We start from the raw sequence: 19,683 nt of genomic DNA on the forward strand, positions 1-19,683 counted from the left end.
AATAGAACAAAAGCTACCTATAATGGAGGGCCTGAGTTGGGGAGAAGTGATAAAGGGGCAAAAAAGGGAGTATGGACCCACAAAATGCAAAAAAGAAAAAATTTGGGGCAAGAATAAAATGAGTGGCTTTTAGGTGAAGGTTGACTCAGAGATATGATGAGAGGAATAAGACGGAAATAGGAAAAAGGGGAAAAATTAAAAAATTACTATTGTATTTAGTGGAGCAAGAGCTAGATAAAATAGAGAGCCAGGGTTGGGAGCACTGCTAGTGAGTTAAAAAAATGAAGTAAAAAAACCCCAAAGCGCCACAAAGAAAAATTTGAGTCCCAGATACAGTAATTTGTTTGTGATTGAGGATTGAAGGGGAGGAAAAGTAAAGGAGAAAAGAAGAAACTAATATAGAGGGAGAAAAAAAAAGAAAGAGGAAAACAAAAAAGAAGAAAATAGAATAAAAGGAAAGAGAGAGAGAGAATTAAGGGTTTTGGAGTGCAATCCTCATAGAGAGAAAGGAAGAAGAAGGAAAAGATAATGGGAGATGTAACACTTATGGGTAGTGTAGTTCAAGGAGAGGATAGCGTAAGACTGGCAGAGAATTAAACGACCAAATTGGAAGAGGAAGAAAAAAAATCAAGACAAGAAGATAAGAGAAACAAATTAACAAATATATGAAAATAAAATAGGTTATAAAGTCTGTGGATAATTCTTGATTTTGAGAGGTTATCTTCTTGTTTTTTCTTTCCTCTCCCTCATCCTGTTCGGTGACTCTGTACCCCGGGTTCTGCCCCTGTGGCACGCTTAGGTAGAGGTTTGCAGTTGATAAGTCTCTATGGAGATGTCATATAAGGCTTCAGTCTCGTTGGCAGTTGAGGCTCATTAGCATTTGCAGGCTCAACCAATGAGAGATTCTGTATTCCTGGAGCCTCTCTCCTAGTCTTTCCTTCCTGAATTAGTAGCCTGATGATCCAGCTATGGCGTTGCTGCTGCCTCTGCCTTCGCGTTTAGTGTGGAACTTCTGGAGGCTCCAAGGATAGATTTTTCTGTCTCTGGTTGAAGATTTTGTTGAATTTTGGGGCAGATTTATTGGTATTGCTCCTTACTGTGCCATTTCTCTGACATCAGCTCAATCATCAGTTTTTCATTGTGGCACTTTAGTTGTTCACTGATTGCTTTCTCATATGTGCCTTGACCGTGGGGCTATAGCAGAACGAGTAACCCCTTGCTCGAGCCAGCTACCTTGGGTCCAAGTTGGTGAGCTTTGCTCAAACCAGATGAGCCCATGCTTAGGCTGGCTACCTCGAGGTCTCGAACCTGTGTCCTCGGCATCTCAGTCTGATGCTCTATCCACTGCGCCACTGCCTGATTAGGCATATGCCATTTTATATGAGGGACTGAGCAACCTTGGAATTTGGTATCTGAGGGATGACTATACACACTGTGTTGAATTTTCACTGCTGGAGAAAGGGCACATTCATGTGTCTCCTCTTGGAGGGACTGGGCATCGACAGCCCATGCATGGATTCTCCAGACTCTGTCTGTATCTTTTTATCTTGTCGATTCTGTCTTGCATCTGTAGGAATACACTGTGAAAACTCGCAGAGTTAGGGTAAACAATTAGAGGTAGAGAGGCGTCTTAGGGCAAAAGTCCTGAGCAGATGAGAGTGCAGGGCCTCTCTGACCCCATGCTGGAAACAGCAAGACAGCAGGGTAAGATTCAGCAACACAGAATTGTTTTGGCTCTCGGAAGTGAGATTCAGAAGTCAGCATGTTCCTTGTTCTTTGCTTCAACCCCCTGAAAACTTGTTCTGTTTCCTTGAGTCATTTGTACTGACTAATGGATACCTGAGGAAGGTGGGGGCCAAGACTTCAGTCCTTTGTGCCGCGGCTGTTGCCTCCCCTCAGCCCCTCGGAGCATCTGGTCTTCAGGCAGTTCACTGTCACTGCGACAAGTGGTGCCCTGTGTGAGAATTGGGGACCAAGTGCAAGGTTCACTACTTCAAAGTTGTTTATTGTACCAAGTTGTCGCGGTACCAAGTGGTCCCCCATGTGAGGAACCAGAAGAAACAACCTCCCAAAGCCTGGCCGAGGAAGAGGACGTCCTCTCTTCTCATCCTGTTTGGTAAGTAAGGTGACCAATCGTCCTCCTTTAGGCAGGACAGTCCATCTTTTAAAAGTTCCGTACTTCCTCGAGAAGTGTCCTCCTACATGTCCTCCTTTTTGATATTGGAAGACTAATCTGTAAATGTCCGTATTCAATCCATCAATGCAGAGTCGATCCATTGCATGCGATGTGACGTATTTGTATCTAAATGAGTACTTTTTTCTTACAATTATTAAAAATTAATAGCCATGTAAGCATAATTACAATATAAAATATTACAAATGTTTTTATTATGCATTTATCATATTATAGTGTATTATTGTTGCAATGAATAAAATGTTTCTTTTATTTACGATATGGTTTTCTTCAATTTATATTTGTCTTTTTCATTGTAAAAAAGTTGGTCACCTTATTGGTAAGGGATACAAACAGCATGCGAATAGCCCTTGAATGCTTGTGGTGAGGTCAATTTTAGGGATTCGGCCAGGGGATTTTCCTTTTCCTTCATGTCTCCCTCTTTTTTCCTTCATCATGGGGAAAAGTCCTGAGTAGTGGAGTCTCAAGTTACAACCATGGGGACTCCTCAGAGCTGCAAGGTATCGGATCTTAATTTAACTGCCCTCTTGCTGTTAAGCCTAATGCGGAGGGACCTGAAACATTGAAGACACGAACAAAGTCCGTCTATTATACACCAAAGCTTTATTGTCTAGCTTGGCCAAGCGGCAGCAGCTCCAACAGAAATCTGAAGGAGAGGGTGCCAGCCCTTTGTTTTACCTCATTTTTATAGTTTTGTAAGTGGGAAGTACAGAAGCAAAAATTGTAATTAGGAGACCCTTACCACTATTGGTTATAGTTATATGCCCTTTAATATGATAGAACCATGCTCAATTTGCTAGCCATACATCCTTTTGGAGAAAACAAAATTTACAAGTCAACACAATGGTGGAAAGATATCTTTTTACATATTAAAAGGCATTCCCGTATTATCTAGCGTTCATCTGCTATCTCTCTGTCCAGAGTCACACGTGTTAACTACACGCATTTACATAGAAGAGGTAGTTTCCATGGGGACAAATGCCCGCAAATGGCTCATAGTTATAAGAAAAGGTTTATTTTGGCTCTTCTCTCCCTGCACCTGGCTAGCCATTCACTCCTTTTCCCACAGGTGTGGTGGAATGTCTGGGGATCCATGTTTTCCTCCCCTTTGCATTTACAATACAATGCCAAGGGCCATCCTGACTATGCATATCACACAGTACAGAGACTGTTCTCGCAATTTCTCTGCACACCTTAACCCAAATTATTAAAATGTTCTCCAAGCCTCTTAAAATATTAATATTAATTCTGTAGTTTTTGGTACCTTACACCACCTGCGGGTGAAGTGGCTCAGTGGCTCCTCATTGGTAGTAATCTAACAACAATGCCATGGTATCCAGAGGAGGGACACTCAGAAGATTGGGAAAGCACTTTTACCAAGGGGATGGTTGAAGCCATCAGGACGGGATATAAAATGACCCCTTGGGATTGAAAAGGGCTTGTAAAAACTGTTCTCACCACCTACCCGGAACCTCAGACCAGCCCTTCCCCGATATTTCCCCGATCCTGACCAGCAGGAAGTAGCTACAGGAGAGACCTTCAGCCCTTTTCCTTAAACAACAAAAGGCTGGAATGTTAGGTTTGGGTTCATGTCTCCTTTAAATTCAGAGCCCCTTTAAAATCTCAAATTCCCCTCACTCAACCCTCCCCTTCCCTCAAGCAACTCCCCCCACACCGGGAAGGTTCTGGGAAGTGTCCTTAGGACAAGGCCTTCAGGAGGGACCTGAGAGTAGGAAAGGGAGAGAGTCTGTGACCAAGGCCACAAACCTGTTACAACTGTGGGAAGGAAGGACATTTTCAGAAAGGTTACAGCTGTGTAGCTTGGCTTTTGTGTGTGCTCTGAGAGGCTAATTAAAATTCAATCTAAAAATTCCTTTATAAGTTTCTGGCAAAACATTATAAAATGTCAAAATGATTGATTACTATTCTTATTGTGTTTATACAAATTACCAGGCCAAGTTAAACCTAGACTTAATACTATAAGTAGGATAATCTTAATTTGGCTCTTTAAAAAAAAAACAAAAAAAACTGAGGGTAACTTTGGAAAGAAAAAAAAAGAGAAACCAAGTCATTTAAATAATTCAATTGTCTTTTAAAGTTTTTAACAAAAAATATGTTTGTTTTCCTTAGGTTCACAAAAGTTTCCTGTTATTTCTATTATGTCTTCTAAAATATGAGTTTGTTTGCCAATGAAGAAACTGTTTCTAAAGGTCATGAAATATGTTCATAAAAGTATCCACCTAAAATTGCTAATAACTGACTTAGTTGTCACTGAAAGTTAAGATTTTTGGAAGTTAAGAATTCTGATTAATTAGAAAGAAGTTTTATTTTAATGATAAAATGTATAAGGTATGGAGGTACTTTTGAAAGGAAAAGGAAAAAGTAAATTCTTCTGAAAGCTGGTTATTTCTGAATGTTAAAGAAGGTTTGTGTAAGTTGCAGGTTTGTGCAGGTTGTAGAAGGTTTGTGCAGAAACAAAAAAGTAGGAACTGAGAAAGTAGACAAAAGTGATATAAGGAGAAGAAGGAAGGACTTTAGAAAAAGGATTGTCCAAAAGGAAAATTAAAAGGAACATTAGGACATTTTTAGGAGCCTCAGCAGCTTGAGAAATTCACCCAAAATTACAAGTATTACAGAAGGAGCCAATAGCCTTATTAAGCCCCAACTACACAAACAAAAAAAGGAGGAATCAGGAGGAAAGACTCACCCCACAGGAACAATTGTGTAAGGTTCTTTTTTACTCTTAATTTTTTGAGCATTTCCTCATCTGGACTTACTGCAGCTGAGAGGCACTTTATACCAGCCAAGCAATGTCCTAAGCCTCTCATGCTGTACCGGGATGTATTAGCAGTTCTTGAATGGCAGAATCCAATCAAACCGATAACCTGGGGTGAGGGCATGTTGAATTTTGTCAACAACAGGTCCTCTTTGAATATTGGTGAGGAACCTGAAGCCTTATCATGAGTTGGCATCAGCCCCTAGAAAGCAACTCGGTTCTAGAGATCCAGAAGCTGATAGCGAATCCACCTCCAAAAATGAACCCAAAAAAGAGGAGGAGACCTAACTTACTCCCAAGCACTCAGGGAGCGCCTGACACCACCTGGGACACTTTAAAACATCTGACCAGGCATGCTAAAGAACTTCTGCAAAATACAGACACACCTGTAACCCTAAAAACCCGTTTCTCTCTATGCTTGCCCTTCACCTTCCACTACAACCACCTAAACATCTTACTCCCTGTTCATCTTTACTAAACAAAAAAGGGGGATATGTAGGAATACGCTGTGAAGACTTGCAGAGTTGGGGTAAATGATTAGAGGAGAGAGGTGTCTCAGGGCAAAGGCCCTGCGTGGAGGAGAGTCCAGGGCCTCTCTGACCCCTTGCTGCAAATAGCAAAACAGCGGGATAAGATTCAGCAAAAGAGAAATGTTTAGGCTATTAGAAGTCAGCATGTTCCTTGTCCTTTACTTCACCCACCTGAACACTTCTTGTCTGTTTCCTTGAGTTATTTGTACTGGCTAATAAATATCTGAGGAAGGCTGGGGATGGGGCTTCCAGTCCTTTGGTCTGTGAACTGGGGCTGTTGCCTCTCCTCGGCCCCTGGGAGGATCTGGTCTCTGGATAGTTCATTGTCACCTTGACATGCACCCTTTACTATAATGAACCTTAGCCGTGAGTACAATGACATGCTGAGTCCCATGAGTTCTTTTGGTGAGTACTTGAATGTGTGCATGGTCTTGGGGATCCCCAAACATATACAAGATACATAAGTAGAGTTTCTTAGAGCTGGCGAAGGAGTGTCTAGTGACTGAGTCAGTTTGACTCAGGGCCTGGGACATGTGCTGACGATGCAGAAATACAGTGAGGAAGCTGTAATGAACGTCTCTGTGAGCTGAGCCTTTGTACCAGTCTCTGGGGTGGGGGGAGGCTGGTGCAGTTATCCCTGGTGGTCTGGCCGGACCTATGGGGAGGACTCCATTCTTCAAGCTCTTGGAAGTAAGAGACAACAGACTACGCTTTAACTCTCCCATTTCAACAAAAGGTGTTCACTACCACTGTGCTCAGAAATGCCCTTGCTGTTGACCCTCGTAGAAGGGAATCATCTAGGAAGGACCGTGTGGAGCCAGTCTCTCGCTGTCCTCTCTGGTTTTGTTGTTTGTTTGTTTGCTTTTTTTTGTATGTGGTACTGTGGTGGTGGATAGTGTGCAGGGCTACCAGAGAAGAGAGTGCTTAAGCTCTCCCTACAGATCCATACTTCCTCGTATTTTCTCCTGCCTTCAGTTAACTTAGTGGGCATACACCAATATGAAGGTCACCTTGAGACTGTTACCCCCTGAGGAGAGGTGGTCTGATAAGTTGTTGGGGGTGTTAAAATATAAACTGAGGCATGTTAAATTTTTTAAGAGTTTGAGAAAAAATTGATTCAAGTTGGGCAACATTCAATCCAGCAGATAGAAAGGAGCTTCAAAGAGCTTACAAAGTAAAGAACTTGTAGACGGACTTGTAGGAACAGGAAGTTATACTCGGCAAAATAGCAGGTTGGTTATTGCAAAATGACTTTCCTTTCAGGGATGGCTAGGGGTCTATTGGACAGATGACCTAACTAATGCTGATCAGGAGATTCCTGACGGACTAGCTTAAGATTTCGTTTCTGGGCGAAGTGAAACGGTAATTAAGTCTAAGTCTTGGTTTGGTGATAACATACCATCTCGTATACAGAAGATGTGTTGTAGAACTGTGTGCCTGAAACTTGTATAGTTTTTGCTAACCAGTGTCACCACAATAAATTCAATTAAAAAAAAAGTGACTGCACTTTGGGTCTGTTGTCTTGTTTCAACAGGGCTTATTTGAGGGTATTATTAAACTTGAAATGTGTTAGGACAGGATAATAAGTAAATTTTATCTCAAGGCCACAATAGAAACCAGCTCTTCTTCCTTCTCTTTAATCAGCTTGTTCAAACCAATTCATCAGAATTAACATGATGCATCCTATGGCATAGCATAATCCAAGTTATACACGAGCCAGCAGTAGAAAATTCTACGCAGTTCAAAGTACCACTTTTGCAACATCCTGCAAATTTTGTTATGTGGTATTTTTCTTGTTGGTTGCTTCTAAATGTTTTATAATTTTGATTGTAATTTTATCTGTGATCCAAGACTTATTTAGAAGAATGTTTATTTCCAAATATTTCAAGTTTTTCTAATCATCTTTTTTATATTGATTTTTTAATCTTATTTGCATTGCGATTAGAGAAAATGATCTGTATAATCCAGTCTTTGAAAAATTACTGGACATGCTTTATGCTCAGTAGATGGTCCATTTTTATAAATCGTTTGTGAGATTTTTCAAAAAATTATGTTGGGTGAAGAATTCTCTGTGTCCACCAAATAAAACAGTTGGTTGTATTTAAATCATTACTCTATTTATTTATTTTTTATTTCTTTGTAATATCAATTGCTAAGACAGAAGTGTTAAAATTTTCTCAGTATGAGAATGGAGTTATCAATTTCTTCTTACTGTTCAATATTATTTGGATGCATGTAGATTTAAGATTATTTTATTTACTTAGTGATTTAAATTTATTATTATTATTTCTAGTAATTCTGTTTGCTTGAATTCTTTTTGGTCTAATATTAACATTTATTTATTCTAGCTTTCTTTTGTTAATTCTTCATCCATATTTCCCCTATCTTTTTACTTTCAACTTTTCTGTGTCCTTATATCTTGAATAAAGTATATAACACGATTTTAAAAAAAATCTCTGATTATACCAAAAGCAGAAACCATAATTAAAATACAAAAAAAGGTAAAATGGACTTGATCAAAATTTAAAACCTTTTCTCTTCAAAAGAGACCTTTAGAAACATGAAAAGACCAGTCACAAACTGGGAGAAAATATTTGCAAAGCATATAGATAAAGAACTTATAGCTGGAATGTATAAATAACTCTTACAACTCAATAAGACAAGCTAATTAAAGCAATTGACAAAAATGAGCAAGAATTAATCATAAAGGAAATGCAAAATTAAAATCACCATGAGATACTATTATACCCTCACTAGACCTGTTAAAATTTAAAAAGCTGACAATTCTAAGGGTTGGTGAGGATATGGAGAAGCTGAAACTCTTAAACATTGCTGGTGCAAATGTAACATGACTGAGCTACCCTGGAAAACAATTCTTTTTTTAAGTGAGAGAAGGGGAGATAGAGAGACAGACTCCCACATGCACCTGACTGGGATCCACCTGGCAACCCCTGCCTGGAGTAGATGCTTGAATCAAATGAGCCACTGGCTACAAGAGGGGAAGAGAGAGAGAAGGGGGAGAAGGAAGGAAGAGAAGCAGATGGTCACTTCTCTTGTGTGCTGACTGGGGATCAAACCTTGAACATCCTCACACCAGACTTTATCCACTGAGCCAACTGGCCAGGGCCAGAAAACAGTTTTTAAAGAAAGTTGAACATGTACATATCAGATGACCCAGCATTCCCACTCCTAGGTATTTACCCAAGAGAAATGGAAAGAGATGCCCACAGAAAGACGTGTATGAGATTGTTCATAGAAGCATTATTCATAGTAGCTCCAAACTGGATACAATTAAACTGTTCATTAACTAATGAATGGGTGAACAAATGTAGTTTATCCATACAATAGAGAGCTACTCAACAATGAAAGAGACTAAAGTGCTCTGATACATATATGGGAACATCTTAAAACATGCTAAGTGAAAGACACAGGAGATTGCATGTTGTATGATATCATTTATCTTAGAAAAAGTTTGGAAAAGACAAAACTATTGAGATAGAAAGCAGATCATTGCTTGTAGAGGGCTGGAGAGGGGAATGGGGATTGATTGCAAGCAGTCATGAAGAATTTTTTGGCTATGATAGAAGTATTCCAAAACTGGATTGTGGTGATGTTTGCACAAATCTATAAATTTTTTAGAACTCATTGAACTGTACATTTAAAATGGATGAATTAATAATAGGTAAAGTCAATGTTAATAAAGCTATAAAACATATTTTAAAATGAGTTCATAGCATTTAGTCCATTTACTGTTTTTGTAATGATACATATATTTGGATTTTTTCCTATAATTTTATATCTGTTCTGCCTTTTCTGTATTTCTTTACCCCCTCCTTCTTGCCTTCCTATGAATTTTTATTCTATTAACCTGGAAGTGATACATTCTACTGCTTTTTTGTAATGGTCACCCTAGAAATGTCAATCTGTAAACTTAAAAATCAAAGTCTAATAGTTTTGCCCTTTTCTTGAACAACACGGGGAATTTAGAAGATATTAAATATAATGCTAATGTTATAATTTTTAAACCCGTAAGACATTTTATTATTTGATATAGTCAATATTTATTTAATTATAGACATATACACTTTTTTGTTGTTATTCTCTATTATATTTCAGACTCTTCATTATTCATTTCTCAAATACTTTTTTTTGTAATGAAAGATGACATTGAAGTGGTTAAGAGCATGGCTTCTGGAGCCAAATGGCTTTGTTTTTTACATTGCTTTTTATTTCTGCTTTAAAAAATAGAGAAACTAAGGCAGAAGGCTAACCATTAACATGCTCAGGATCACATCTAGTAAGTTACAGAGGCAGCATTTGAACCCACTAAGCCCTGGTATTTAAACCCAATAGCATCCCCTCTATTGTGGAGAGATTCTAATAACTCAGAAATCTAGGCCCTGGCTGGTTGAATCAGTAGTACATACAGCATCAGTCTGGCATGTGGAAATACCGGGTTCGACTCCCATCAGGGCACACAGGAGAAATGACCATCTGCTTCTCCACCTCTCCCCCTTCACCTCCCCCTTCCCCTCCTGTACCCATTTCTTGAATGCTTTGAGCAAAACTGGCCCCAGGCTCTGAGGATGGCTCCATGGCCTCACCTCAGGTGCTAAAATAGTTGAGCCAAGGAGCAGCAGCCCAGACAGGCAGAGTATCGCCTGGTAGGGAGCTTGCTGGTGGATCCCAGTCGGGGTGCACACATAAGTCTGTCTCTACCTCCTTGCCTCTCACTTGAGGTTCATGAAGTTCATAAAAGTTCTCTGAAATGATTGATTTTATAAGCAATTGACTTGAAATTCAGCTTTAAGAATGCTTATAAAATCAATTTCTCTTTGTTCTTGCATATATATTATCTTGCTATAGGTAATTGGATCAGGCATGCCAACTTACAGGGCAAGACTCCTTCCATATATATCCAATTCTGTGCCTGCACTGCTCCACCATGTTGCATTTATTTCTGGGCAGATCAAGAGCAGGCCTTTGATCTGTAAAGCAAAATCATTGAATTTCGCCAAATATAAAATCATTTAGATTGTGGTAAACCTCAGGAGAGATTGTATTGTGGGATTGTTAAATGCTGGATAGATTTTTGAACCATTCCTGGTGTAGAGGGTTCTCTTAGAAGTGTGGTTAACATAGAACAGTCCTCTAGGTCTTCCAGGTTGTCTACTATCTCTATAAGTCTTTCTACTGTATCACAGGGCAGCATCCTGGAGACATTGGCTCTGAACTTGGCCTGTAGGTCTTCCTGGCTCAGTGGCTCCCTCCAGTGACCGTAGAAGGTATCAGAGCGCTCCATGAAGGTGGCTCCGTCTTTGAGGGTGACACTTATCTCACAGTATAGTGTGTTGAAGCTTGGCAGGTTGTCCCGAGGGTGCTCCAGCTCCACCTTACAAAGCAACTCTCTCACCTCTGGCCTGTTGATCTGGTGTTTGTAGAATGATGGGACAGTGATGCTACCATCAAGCAGCATGGAACAGGCCACATACTGGAAGGAGTGACGGGCTTCATATTCCGAGTCTGGGAAAGGCCGGTTAACATACTGGACATCTGGAATTCTGAGCACAATTTTCTCAATGTGGTCAATAGGAAGTGTGGCTCTGTCTGTCAGAAGGTGCTTTCTCACAGAAGCAGCTGTGTCTGCCACCCAGTGGGTGGCTAAATGTGCAGGGAAACGCTTGAAAGCCACATCCTGCTGGTCCAGGAGCCAAGTGTAAGAATCTGGGTTTGGAAGGACTTCTGGGGAATAGTTGGCATAGAAGGCCCCAAATCCTGTCTGCATGTCCAAGACTTGCTTGTTTCCTTGGAGATCCAGCATTGCCAGAAGAACAGCTTCTATCCCATGTCTGGCAGCATTGCCCATATGAAGAGGCTTGGTCTGAGTGGCAGCATTTGCCATGGGTGCCCCGCCATGAGAAACAGCAATAGCCAACGCTTCTTGGCACTTTGTCGTGCTGAGCCCTAAAATCTTGGATGCAGCAGCGGCACTACCCAAAGTTCCCACCACTGAGGGGGGGTGGAATCTGAAAAGCAAAAAAGCAAAACATTTGGAGATTTACATACCTCAGCCACCAGGAGGCAGTATGTGTAGTGATCAGGAGCTTAGATAATGGAGCCATGCTGCCTGTGTTTAAATCTCAATTCTTCCACTTATTAGCTCCATGATCTTGGGAAAGTTATTCAACTTTTCTGTACCTGTTTTCTCTCATATAAAAGAGTGATAATACTAGTATCTACCTCACAGGGTTTTGTGAGTTTTTAATGAATTCATATGCCTATAACAGTGCCTGAAACATGGTAATTCTTTATAAACAAGACTTTTACAGTTATTGGAGAAAAGCAAAAGTTGTTGCTGAATGTCTTTGTAAGTAACTATAAAAATTAAGGGCCTTGTAGAAACTGTGAAAGTTTACTCAGTATTCCAATTCATGCCTCTCTTACAGGCTGGACCACATAGCAAAATAAATATTGTATTGAAACATATGATACAGTCAACAGTTAACCACTTTAGGTCTATGGGTCAAACAGTCAGGCTTAGGATATTCTGAATGTTCTCATTAATCTGAGAAACCATAATAAATATCATAGTAGATTCTGCTTTGCCGGGATCAGGAATATTCAGAGTACCCTCAGATGCCAGAATGACAAGAGTTACCCCAGGATGAGATACCCTAATTTATTTCATGGTCCTGGTTGGTTTTCTAAACCCAAAATAGATTTTTCATTAGGCCTTCTGAAGTCATACCTTTGATTATATGGTTTGATATGTGACTGGTGACCTGATTTATCTGTTAGCACTAATGTCAACATCTTCACCTGAACCAACTTTTAGGTCAGAAAACTCTACAGAGGTAATGATTGACAGATGAAAGGAAATATGTCCATCTTTCTTTGGGGCAAATATTTTCCATACCTTTTTGGTATGTCATTGGCTTCCTTGGAGAAATTCATTAATCGGCCTTGCACTTCAATCCCAACATTGAAAGCAAGCAGTAGGTCAAGGCCAGAAAACATTGGACTTGGAGGTAGGGCTTCTGATAAAGCCAGGAGCACAGGAAGGACAGCTCCAGAAGGGTGGGTGGCAGGATGCCACGTGTCATCAAAATCCATTGAGTGAATCTATATAAACAGACACACAACAACCAAAACCAAAAATATACTTCCCTGAATGTAATGGCTTTGGACAAGTAAGGAAGGGTTTAGTTTGGTAATAACCTTGTTTGAAGTGAGTTTAGATCTGATTCTCTGAAAATAGAACCTTTGAAGTGACTGTGATTCTTGGTCACATCGCTGGGCACTGGACAGGCTGGGCTGGGAGCAGCCAGTAATTTGGGGAGTAGATAGTGAGCCCCAAGGACCTTGGATGTTACCCAGATAATCAGAACTCTCTGCCAAAGCCCCGGAAAGATCTATGTTCCTCTTATAAACAGCTGTGGAATTAGGTGGCTGCTCCTCCCATCCTCCTCCCCTTTTCTCCCCACCCTTCAAACAAGTCACACTAAAATTTCAATGTCATTTATTCCATATCAGACCATATATTTTTATGCCTCTTATAATTTTAAACTTATAGAAAAGTTGCAAGAACTGATGAACCGCAATTATATACTAAGCAATATTTTAAACACATTATTTTCTGCTGTGAGGTTTTATTCCCGTTTCCCCTAGCCATTTGCTTTTCCCTTCTATGAGACAGTAATAACCAGAAGTTCATGTAAAAATACATTTTAATGTTTTTTTGGATGTGGCTGGTGCATTTTCCACTGCTTACTGGACATTTAATCCTGGATGCACCAGTGAGTTTGACTTTCAATATTCCAAGCTACTGTTCCCCCAAACCATAAATATATCTCAGAAATCCCAACACATCTATGTTCAGATTATATCTTTTGTACTGCCTTTGAAACACAGAAAAAAAGCATAAAATTTGTTTGTCAAACGAGAGATGCTGATTTTTGGTTCAGAAAATATAGACACCATAAATCCATGATTACTTTCTCAGTAAAGATTTTTTGAATGAATAAATGAATAAAAGGCTGGTTACTGGACAGAAAGTGGTACTGGCCACAACAAAAAGACTTGAAATGGAATCAATTCTGGATATTGGGTTTTATGTAATCTGCTATCTACAATCAGAGTTCAGGGTTGAGAAACCTTAGAGGGCATTTCATTTAAATCCAGCTTAGTTCTTCCACTTCACAATTTATTTGGAAAGAATCCATTCTCTATTAAAACATAAAAACCACATAGGAGAGAGGGCAGGCCAGTTCCACTCTATGAATGTCAACAGTAAAATAAGGGAGTTGGGTGATTTCTGCGTTATTTCCTGGCTCTTATAGTTACTATGCTTGTCTAACAGGTGAAAAGTTACGGAAATCTCCTTACAGCCACGCCGTTAACAAAAGCAGCATATGTCGGTGGGAGCCTGAAGGTGGGCCGACCCCAAACAGTGCTGGATATATTGGAACTGTAGATCTGGAACAAAAGAATAGCAATCAGTGAGCATAACATGCCAAGTTCCCATTTCTAGACTTTTTCTTCATCTTTGGAGGCTTTACATTAGTTCTTATTTGAACCCTTTGTGCTACAGTAGATCAAAGCCTTAGTCATTAGAGTTTTCTCTTCCTTGTAGACCATATACAACTTTCTCCATGGACTGAGAGAGATGCTATAGGTTGTCCAGACCATGATTCATAAGTGCTCCAGGAAGTAGAATTTACTCTTATTTTACTCCTGGAGGGTAAATACTGGGGAAGGTGAACTGTTTATATCAAGCACATTCTTTGGAAAGTGAATGCTATATCTCCACAGTACACACTCATTCTCCACTCAGAATGCTGGTCCAGCCTTTCCTCCAGAGACTTCCAAAGTCTTAGCATGACAGATCATCTAGGGTAGGTGCTATTGCTTCTAAGACTCAGATAAAAAGTGCTTTCAGTCATGATAGTAATAAACTATGAGATATTACTAGTGTTTAGACTGGTCTTAAGATAATGACTTAGTAAGAGATACGGATGAATATAGAATCTCAGAAAACAGAGCATAGAAAAGCATAAAACTGTACAACAATGCTATATACAGCAAGTACTATCTCTAAAATGAAGAGCAGAGCACTGGAACCACACACGGCTCTGGGTACACTCAGAAGCAGGCATATGTGCACATTTGCTTTCATCTCGAAAGTAGACATTGACTTCTTACTTTACTGTATTCACTGGCTTTGTGAAACACTTCTGTGCTGGTTCCCAGGAACCCAACTCCCAGAGTATCCAGAATCATCCTCTTGCTCCTTTGGATGACATTATCTGTCAGGTGTCCCACTTTCAAGCCATGAATCACTCTGGCAAAACTTTCTGTGACAGACTGGAAAGAGAAGAGTGTTAGAACAGTGACATTCACTTTGTGTTTGCATACTTCCTTTATATATTATATATGAGAACCTGAGGTACTTTTAAGTAAAGAGTTTACTAGAAAGAACCCAGTTGATCAAATGAAGTTCAATTTTTAAAAAAATGATTTGTACTGAGCATCATAAGGAAAAAACACATGGAAATACACACTAGGCAGCTTCTTTCCTCAGTCAGGTTGAGGACACAGACCAGCGAGCAGAGGATGACTGCGCCCTGTGGTCTGGTGCTGGTGGAGGGAACCCAGAGAGTCAGCAGGGAGGCTGGGAAGGACATCTCGTCCATAAAGCAAAGCGGGCACACCCGGGTGGGGCAGGAGTGCATTCAGACTGCTGGCAACTGCCATTTTAAGTTCGTGCCAGGTATTGTGCTAACCTTTTAAAATACAGTATCCATTTAATACCCACAAGTCTCTAGGTAGATATTTCTTGTAAGTCTTACTTTGCCAGTGAAGAGACCAAGACCAAGAAAGGTGAAATCACTAAGTTAACACGGGTTTTTCAATGGTGGGATCTGAACACAAAGCCCTGTGGGTCTAGTGCCAAAACTGGTGCAGCTAGTTAGTAAGCCCCTGTTTCTTGAAGTGTGGTCAGAGGAACTTCAGAAACACTTGGGGTTCTTGCTGAAGCTGAACATTTCTGGTCCCCACTCCAGACCTCCTGAATTAGACCCTCCCCAGCATTAGAAGCGTTGGAAGAATAGCACAGGATTCTATGTTTGCATTAAAATGTTCAGTGCATAGACTGAGACACAGAGACGCAATCAGTGACCAGCTGAAAGCCCTTCAACCTGACTACTGACTGCCCACATTTTCAGTCTCCAGATTGTCGAGTCAGGAAAACACTGCTATTTTCAAAGTTCATGGTCTGGCCACATTTTATGTCTCTGAAGCTTTGTTAGAGAGGTGAATGATCTGGAGTAGGAGAAAGCAGGAGGGAGGTCGCTGGGTGGAGAGAAAGGTTGCTGGCACAGAAGTTTCTGATTAAAAGAATGAATAACAGCAACTTTGATATTCATCCTGCTAAAAATCTGGGTAAACATATTTAGAGACAGAGAGAGGGAAGGATGAAAGAGAACTGGTTTGATGATTGCCAAGTAGAACAATTTCCAGTACTGGTTGGATTCCTTGTTCTAAGCAAACTGCCTCTTTTCAACCTCTCATCCCGCAACCTCTCATCACAGTTCCCGCAGGAGGAGGCATTTAGTGATGGGTTGTTCATCTCTTCAGGGTTCGATCTGACCTGGGGGTGCCCGATGGGAAGACGTGTAGTCCTGAGGAGCAGATGTTGGTGCGGTGCCAGCATGAAGTCTGGAAGGTGATCGTGGCGATCATGCACATGACCCATTGTGCTAGTGACTTATGAAAGTAGGTGTTTATAAAAAGTGTGGGGAACAATGGAGATCCCCTGACAACCACACCCATGTTGCAAGAGCAAATGCCTTCTTCCTGGGCCCTAAACAAGGAAATGTGAGTAAATAAACATGCAGCTACCTAACTGTCTGTAGACTTGTGCCCACCTATTTCTAAGATACTATGTTGGTCTTGACTTTCTCCTGCTATTTATGTCTCTTTTTAGTAAAATACTGTGATAATGTATAAAATGAGGCAAAACATGCAGTCATTTAATGAATATTCATAAGTTCTTACTATGACTCTGGCACTGTGCTAAGGTCTCTACAATAGCAAACAAAAAGGTATGGTCCTTGCTGCAGAAAGCTTGTCTTCTCTGTGGGACTAAGGACAGTAAACAGATGATTAGAAATGCGATCTGGCAATGCCAAAATTGACATATAACAAAACCTAGGAGGTTAAAATTCAATGAACTTAAAATGATTCATTTTCTTCCTAATTTTATACAACAGAATCATGTCTATTGTGGTAAAACAGTGATAGAAAACAGGATGCAGTTGATTAGATAGCCCCGAAGCTATGAGAAACAGTGAAGTGACATTTTTGAAGAAGAAGTAGGTAGCCCTTAAAAGGAGAGGGCAACCGAGGAAATGGAGAAAGGAGGAGGTAAGCTAGAAAACCAGTTTAAATAAAGTACATAAAATGTAACAATACCTTGAGCTTCATGGTCTAAAGAGGGACTTATCTCAGGAGTGAATCCAAGGAGTAAGTAGTTTTCTGTGTGATTGCCTTTTATACCCTTCACTCCTCTCCAACATTTTTTCTTTGTCTGACCCTAAAATTTCTACCATTTCAACACTTCCCAACTAAGCTTATTTTGAGGAACCATAAGTCTCCAGGGAGGTAACGACCACAAAGAAGAATAGGAGCCCTGATGTAATTAAGTCTTGAGTAACCAGGAAAATGATTAACTGCACACTGGCTTTGGGTGGGCCAGCATATAGCTCTGCTAGTTGCTGCCTTTCCTCCCATTAGAACTCTCCTGCTTGGTTCGGAACTTTAGGGATGGTCTTTGGACATTAGTCCACCACATTTCCAGGCTGTTGACTTCCTGAATAAAGCAACTTTTCATTTCCACCCAACACTTGTTTCTCAAGTATTGTCTTTCAAGCAGTGAGCAGTTGAAGTTGGGATTTTCAGGAACAATATGTTAAAATTAGAAAAATATTCACTCCTTTAAGTATTATACTTCTAAAAACTTATCCTAAGGAAATAAGCATGGATGTATGAAAAGGTTGGCAAATAAATAAATTAATTAATTTAATTAAATTAAATTTATAGCCTTGCTTATACAGTTAAAAACTGGAAACAATCAGGTTCTGGTAAGATGATGGAGGAGGTAGATGTTGCACCCATCTCCTCCTATGACCACATAAAAGTTATCACTAAATTATAGAATAATCAACCTGGATAACCTTCTGGAGACTAGCTTAACAGAATCCTCTAACAAAACCTGTAAAGAAGAAGCCATGTCGAGACTGGTAGGAAGGGTGGAGACGTGAAATGGGCTGGCCCTGTACTCAAGTGTGATGGTAGAGAATCCAGAGGGTTATCTCAACTGGAAAGGTTCCCCCAGAGACGCAGGAAGTCTCAGCCCTGTGCTGGGCTCCCCAGCCTGAAATGCCAGTGCCAGGAAGAGGAGGCCACATGTTTCGCAGTGAAAAGTACAGGTGAGATGGAAGGCTGCTGAAAACTCAGGCATCCTCTTAAAGGGTCAGCACAAAGAGTTTTGCTTACAGCTACTTACCTTGGGCTCTGGCAGAGGGACAGTGGCTTGGGTTGGGGGGGGGGGTGCCAGAGACATACAGAGGACAACGCTGGAGAGAGGGCCACCATTGTTTCTGTGTTGAGCCCTCACCCAACATGACCAAATCTGAATCTGCATTAGCCTTGTGACCTCTATTAGTTCCACCCTGATGACTGCCTGAAATCTGGCCCCACCACAAAAGTCCCTATGCCCCAGGTGGGTGGCAGCTGGCCTCCATGTAATCTGAGACTTTTGTTGAGTGACTTCAGGCCCAGCACTGGTGTCAAACCTGAGTCTGTATTAACCCGGTAAACAAGACTTGCCCCAGTTGTTGACTCTCTGAGACCCTGCCTCACCCAACTCACATTTTCCCCAGCTCTTTTAGTGGCTAAGCCTTACAGGCAGCCAGCATGCAGGTCTCAGGCTTTAGGCCTTTTTTTTTTAAAGTGTTTTGATTTTTTTAAAATTAATTTTAATGGGGTGACATTGATAAATTGGGGTACATATGTTTAGAGAAAACATCTCCAGGTTATTGACATTTGATTATGTTCCATACCCCTCACCCAAAGTCAAATTGTCTTTCGTCACCTTCTGTCTGGTTTTCTTTGTGCACCTCCCCTCCCCCCACCCCTTTTTCTCCTTGTAACCATCACAGTCTTGTTCATGTCTATGAGTCTCATTTTTATGTCCCATCTATGTATGGAATCATATTTGACAATATGTCTGATAAGGGGTTAATAACCAAAATTTATAAAGAACTTGTAAAACCCAACACCAGGAAGACAAACAATCCAATCCAAAAATGGGCAAAAGAAATGAATAGACACTTCTCGAAAGAGGACATACCGATGGCCAATAGGCATATGAAAAAATGCTCAACATCACTAATCATTAGAGAAATGCAAATTAAAACCACAATGAGATATCACCTCATACCAGTCAGAATGGTGTTCATCAAAACAACACAGAATAAGTGCTGGCCAGGCCTTAGGCCTTTTGTTGACAGACTGCAGGCCTGGTACTGGTGGCAGCCAAAACCCTTGGTTTGCTATGTACGTAGCCCCTCCATGTGCATGCAGGCCCAGCAAATGTGGATTGCTTTGTAGCTCCTAACAGGTAACCCCAGGCCAGTTAGTGGCAACATCTGACATGACCTATACTAGGAGTCCCATCTAAGCCACCCCCAGACCAACACACCTGGTGGCTGGCTTCATACACAACAAGGCACCATGCAATTAGCTCCACAAGCACACACACACAAAGGGCTATCTCATCAGTCACCAGAGCCCACTGGGATTAATAGCAGCACTCTGTAAGATTCAGTCACTGTGGCCAATCTACACAGCCTGCCAGCGTGAGGGTCAATGCCATGCACTGATGTGCCAACAGTGTAAGAATCCATGGGAGTCCGAAAGACCAGAGTAACAGGCTTTATTGAAAGGAAGAGAGGAACGCTGCCGGGCACTTCTCCCGGGAGAAGAGCACCGGTTACAGACTAGGGGCGAGTTATATAGTGTTTGGGAGAGCCTGAGGGGATACTGAGGCAAAAGTCCTGGTATGTCCAGAATGCTCCTCCTTGGGGGGCTTCGAGCATGTGAGTGTTGAATCAAAAGTCCTG

At 40.9% G+C, this 19,683-nt stretch overlaps 1 protein-coding gene and 1 long non-coding RNA gene across 4 annotated transcripts in view; one reads left to right on the top strand and one right to left on the bottom strand.

Annotated features, from left to right (window-relative positions):
* The window catches only part of LOC136402846 (uncharacterized), a 108,300-nt gene extending 98,574 nt beyond the window's left edge, over positions 1-9,726 (top strand). The window contains exon 2 of the long non-coding RNA XR_010751045.1: positions 8,529-9,726. This is a non-coding gene — a long non-coding RNA (uncharacterized lncRNA). The remainder of the gene's footprint in view (positions 1-8,528) is intronic.
* On the bottom strand, positions 9,551-16,999 carry ACOD1 (aconitate decarboxylase 1). 3 transcript variants are annotated; one of them, XM_066380756.1, is made up of 5 exons: positions 16,556-16,642; positions 14,702-14,863; positions 13,886-13,975; positions 12,417-12,622; positions 9,551-11,526 (listed from the first exon to the last, which is right to left on the bottom strand). In XM_066380756.1, exons 2-5 carry the CDS (start codon positions 14,777-14,779, stop codon positions 10,548-10,550), a joined length of 1,353 nt encoding a protein of 450 aa, XP_066236853.1. In that variant the 5' UTR covers positions 14,780-14,863; positions 16,556-16,642; the 3' UTR covers positions 9,551-10,547. The 3 variants fall into 3 exon arrangements, with proteins under 3 accessions (XP_066236853.1, XP_066236851.1, XP_066236852.1); XM_066380754.1 differs by lacking the exon at positions 16,556-16,642 and adding an exon at positions 16,973-16,999 and having other exon boundaries at positions 9,707-11,526; XM_066380755.1 differs by lacking the exons at positions 13,886-13,975; positions 16,556-16,642 and adding an exon at positions 16,973-16,999 and having other exon boundaries at positions 9,707-11,526.
* Between the last annotated feature and the right edge of the window lie 2,684 nt (positions 17,000-19,683).

The sequence above is a fragment of the Saccopteryx leptura genome, chromosome 4 (genome assembly GCF_036850995.1).
Source record: "Saccopteryx leptura isolate mSacLep1 chromosome 4, mSacLep1_pri_phased_curated, whole genome shotgun sequence".
Lineage (NCBI taxonomy): Eukaryota > Metazoa > Chordata > Mammalia > Chiroptera > Emballonuridae > Saccopteryx > Saccopteryx leptura.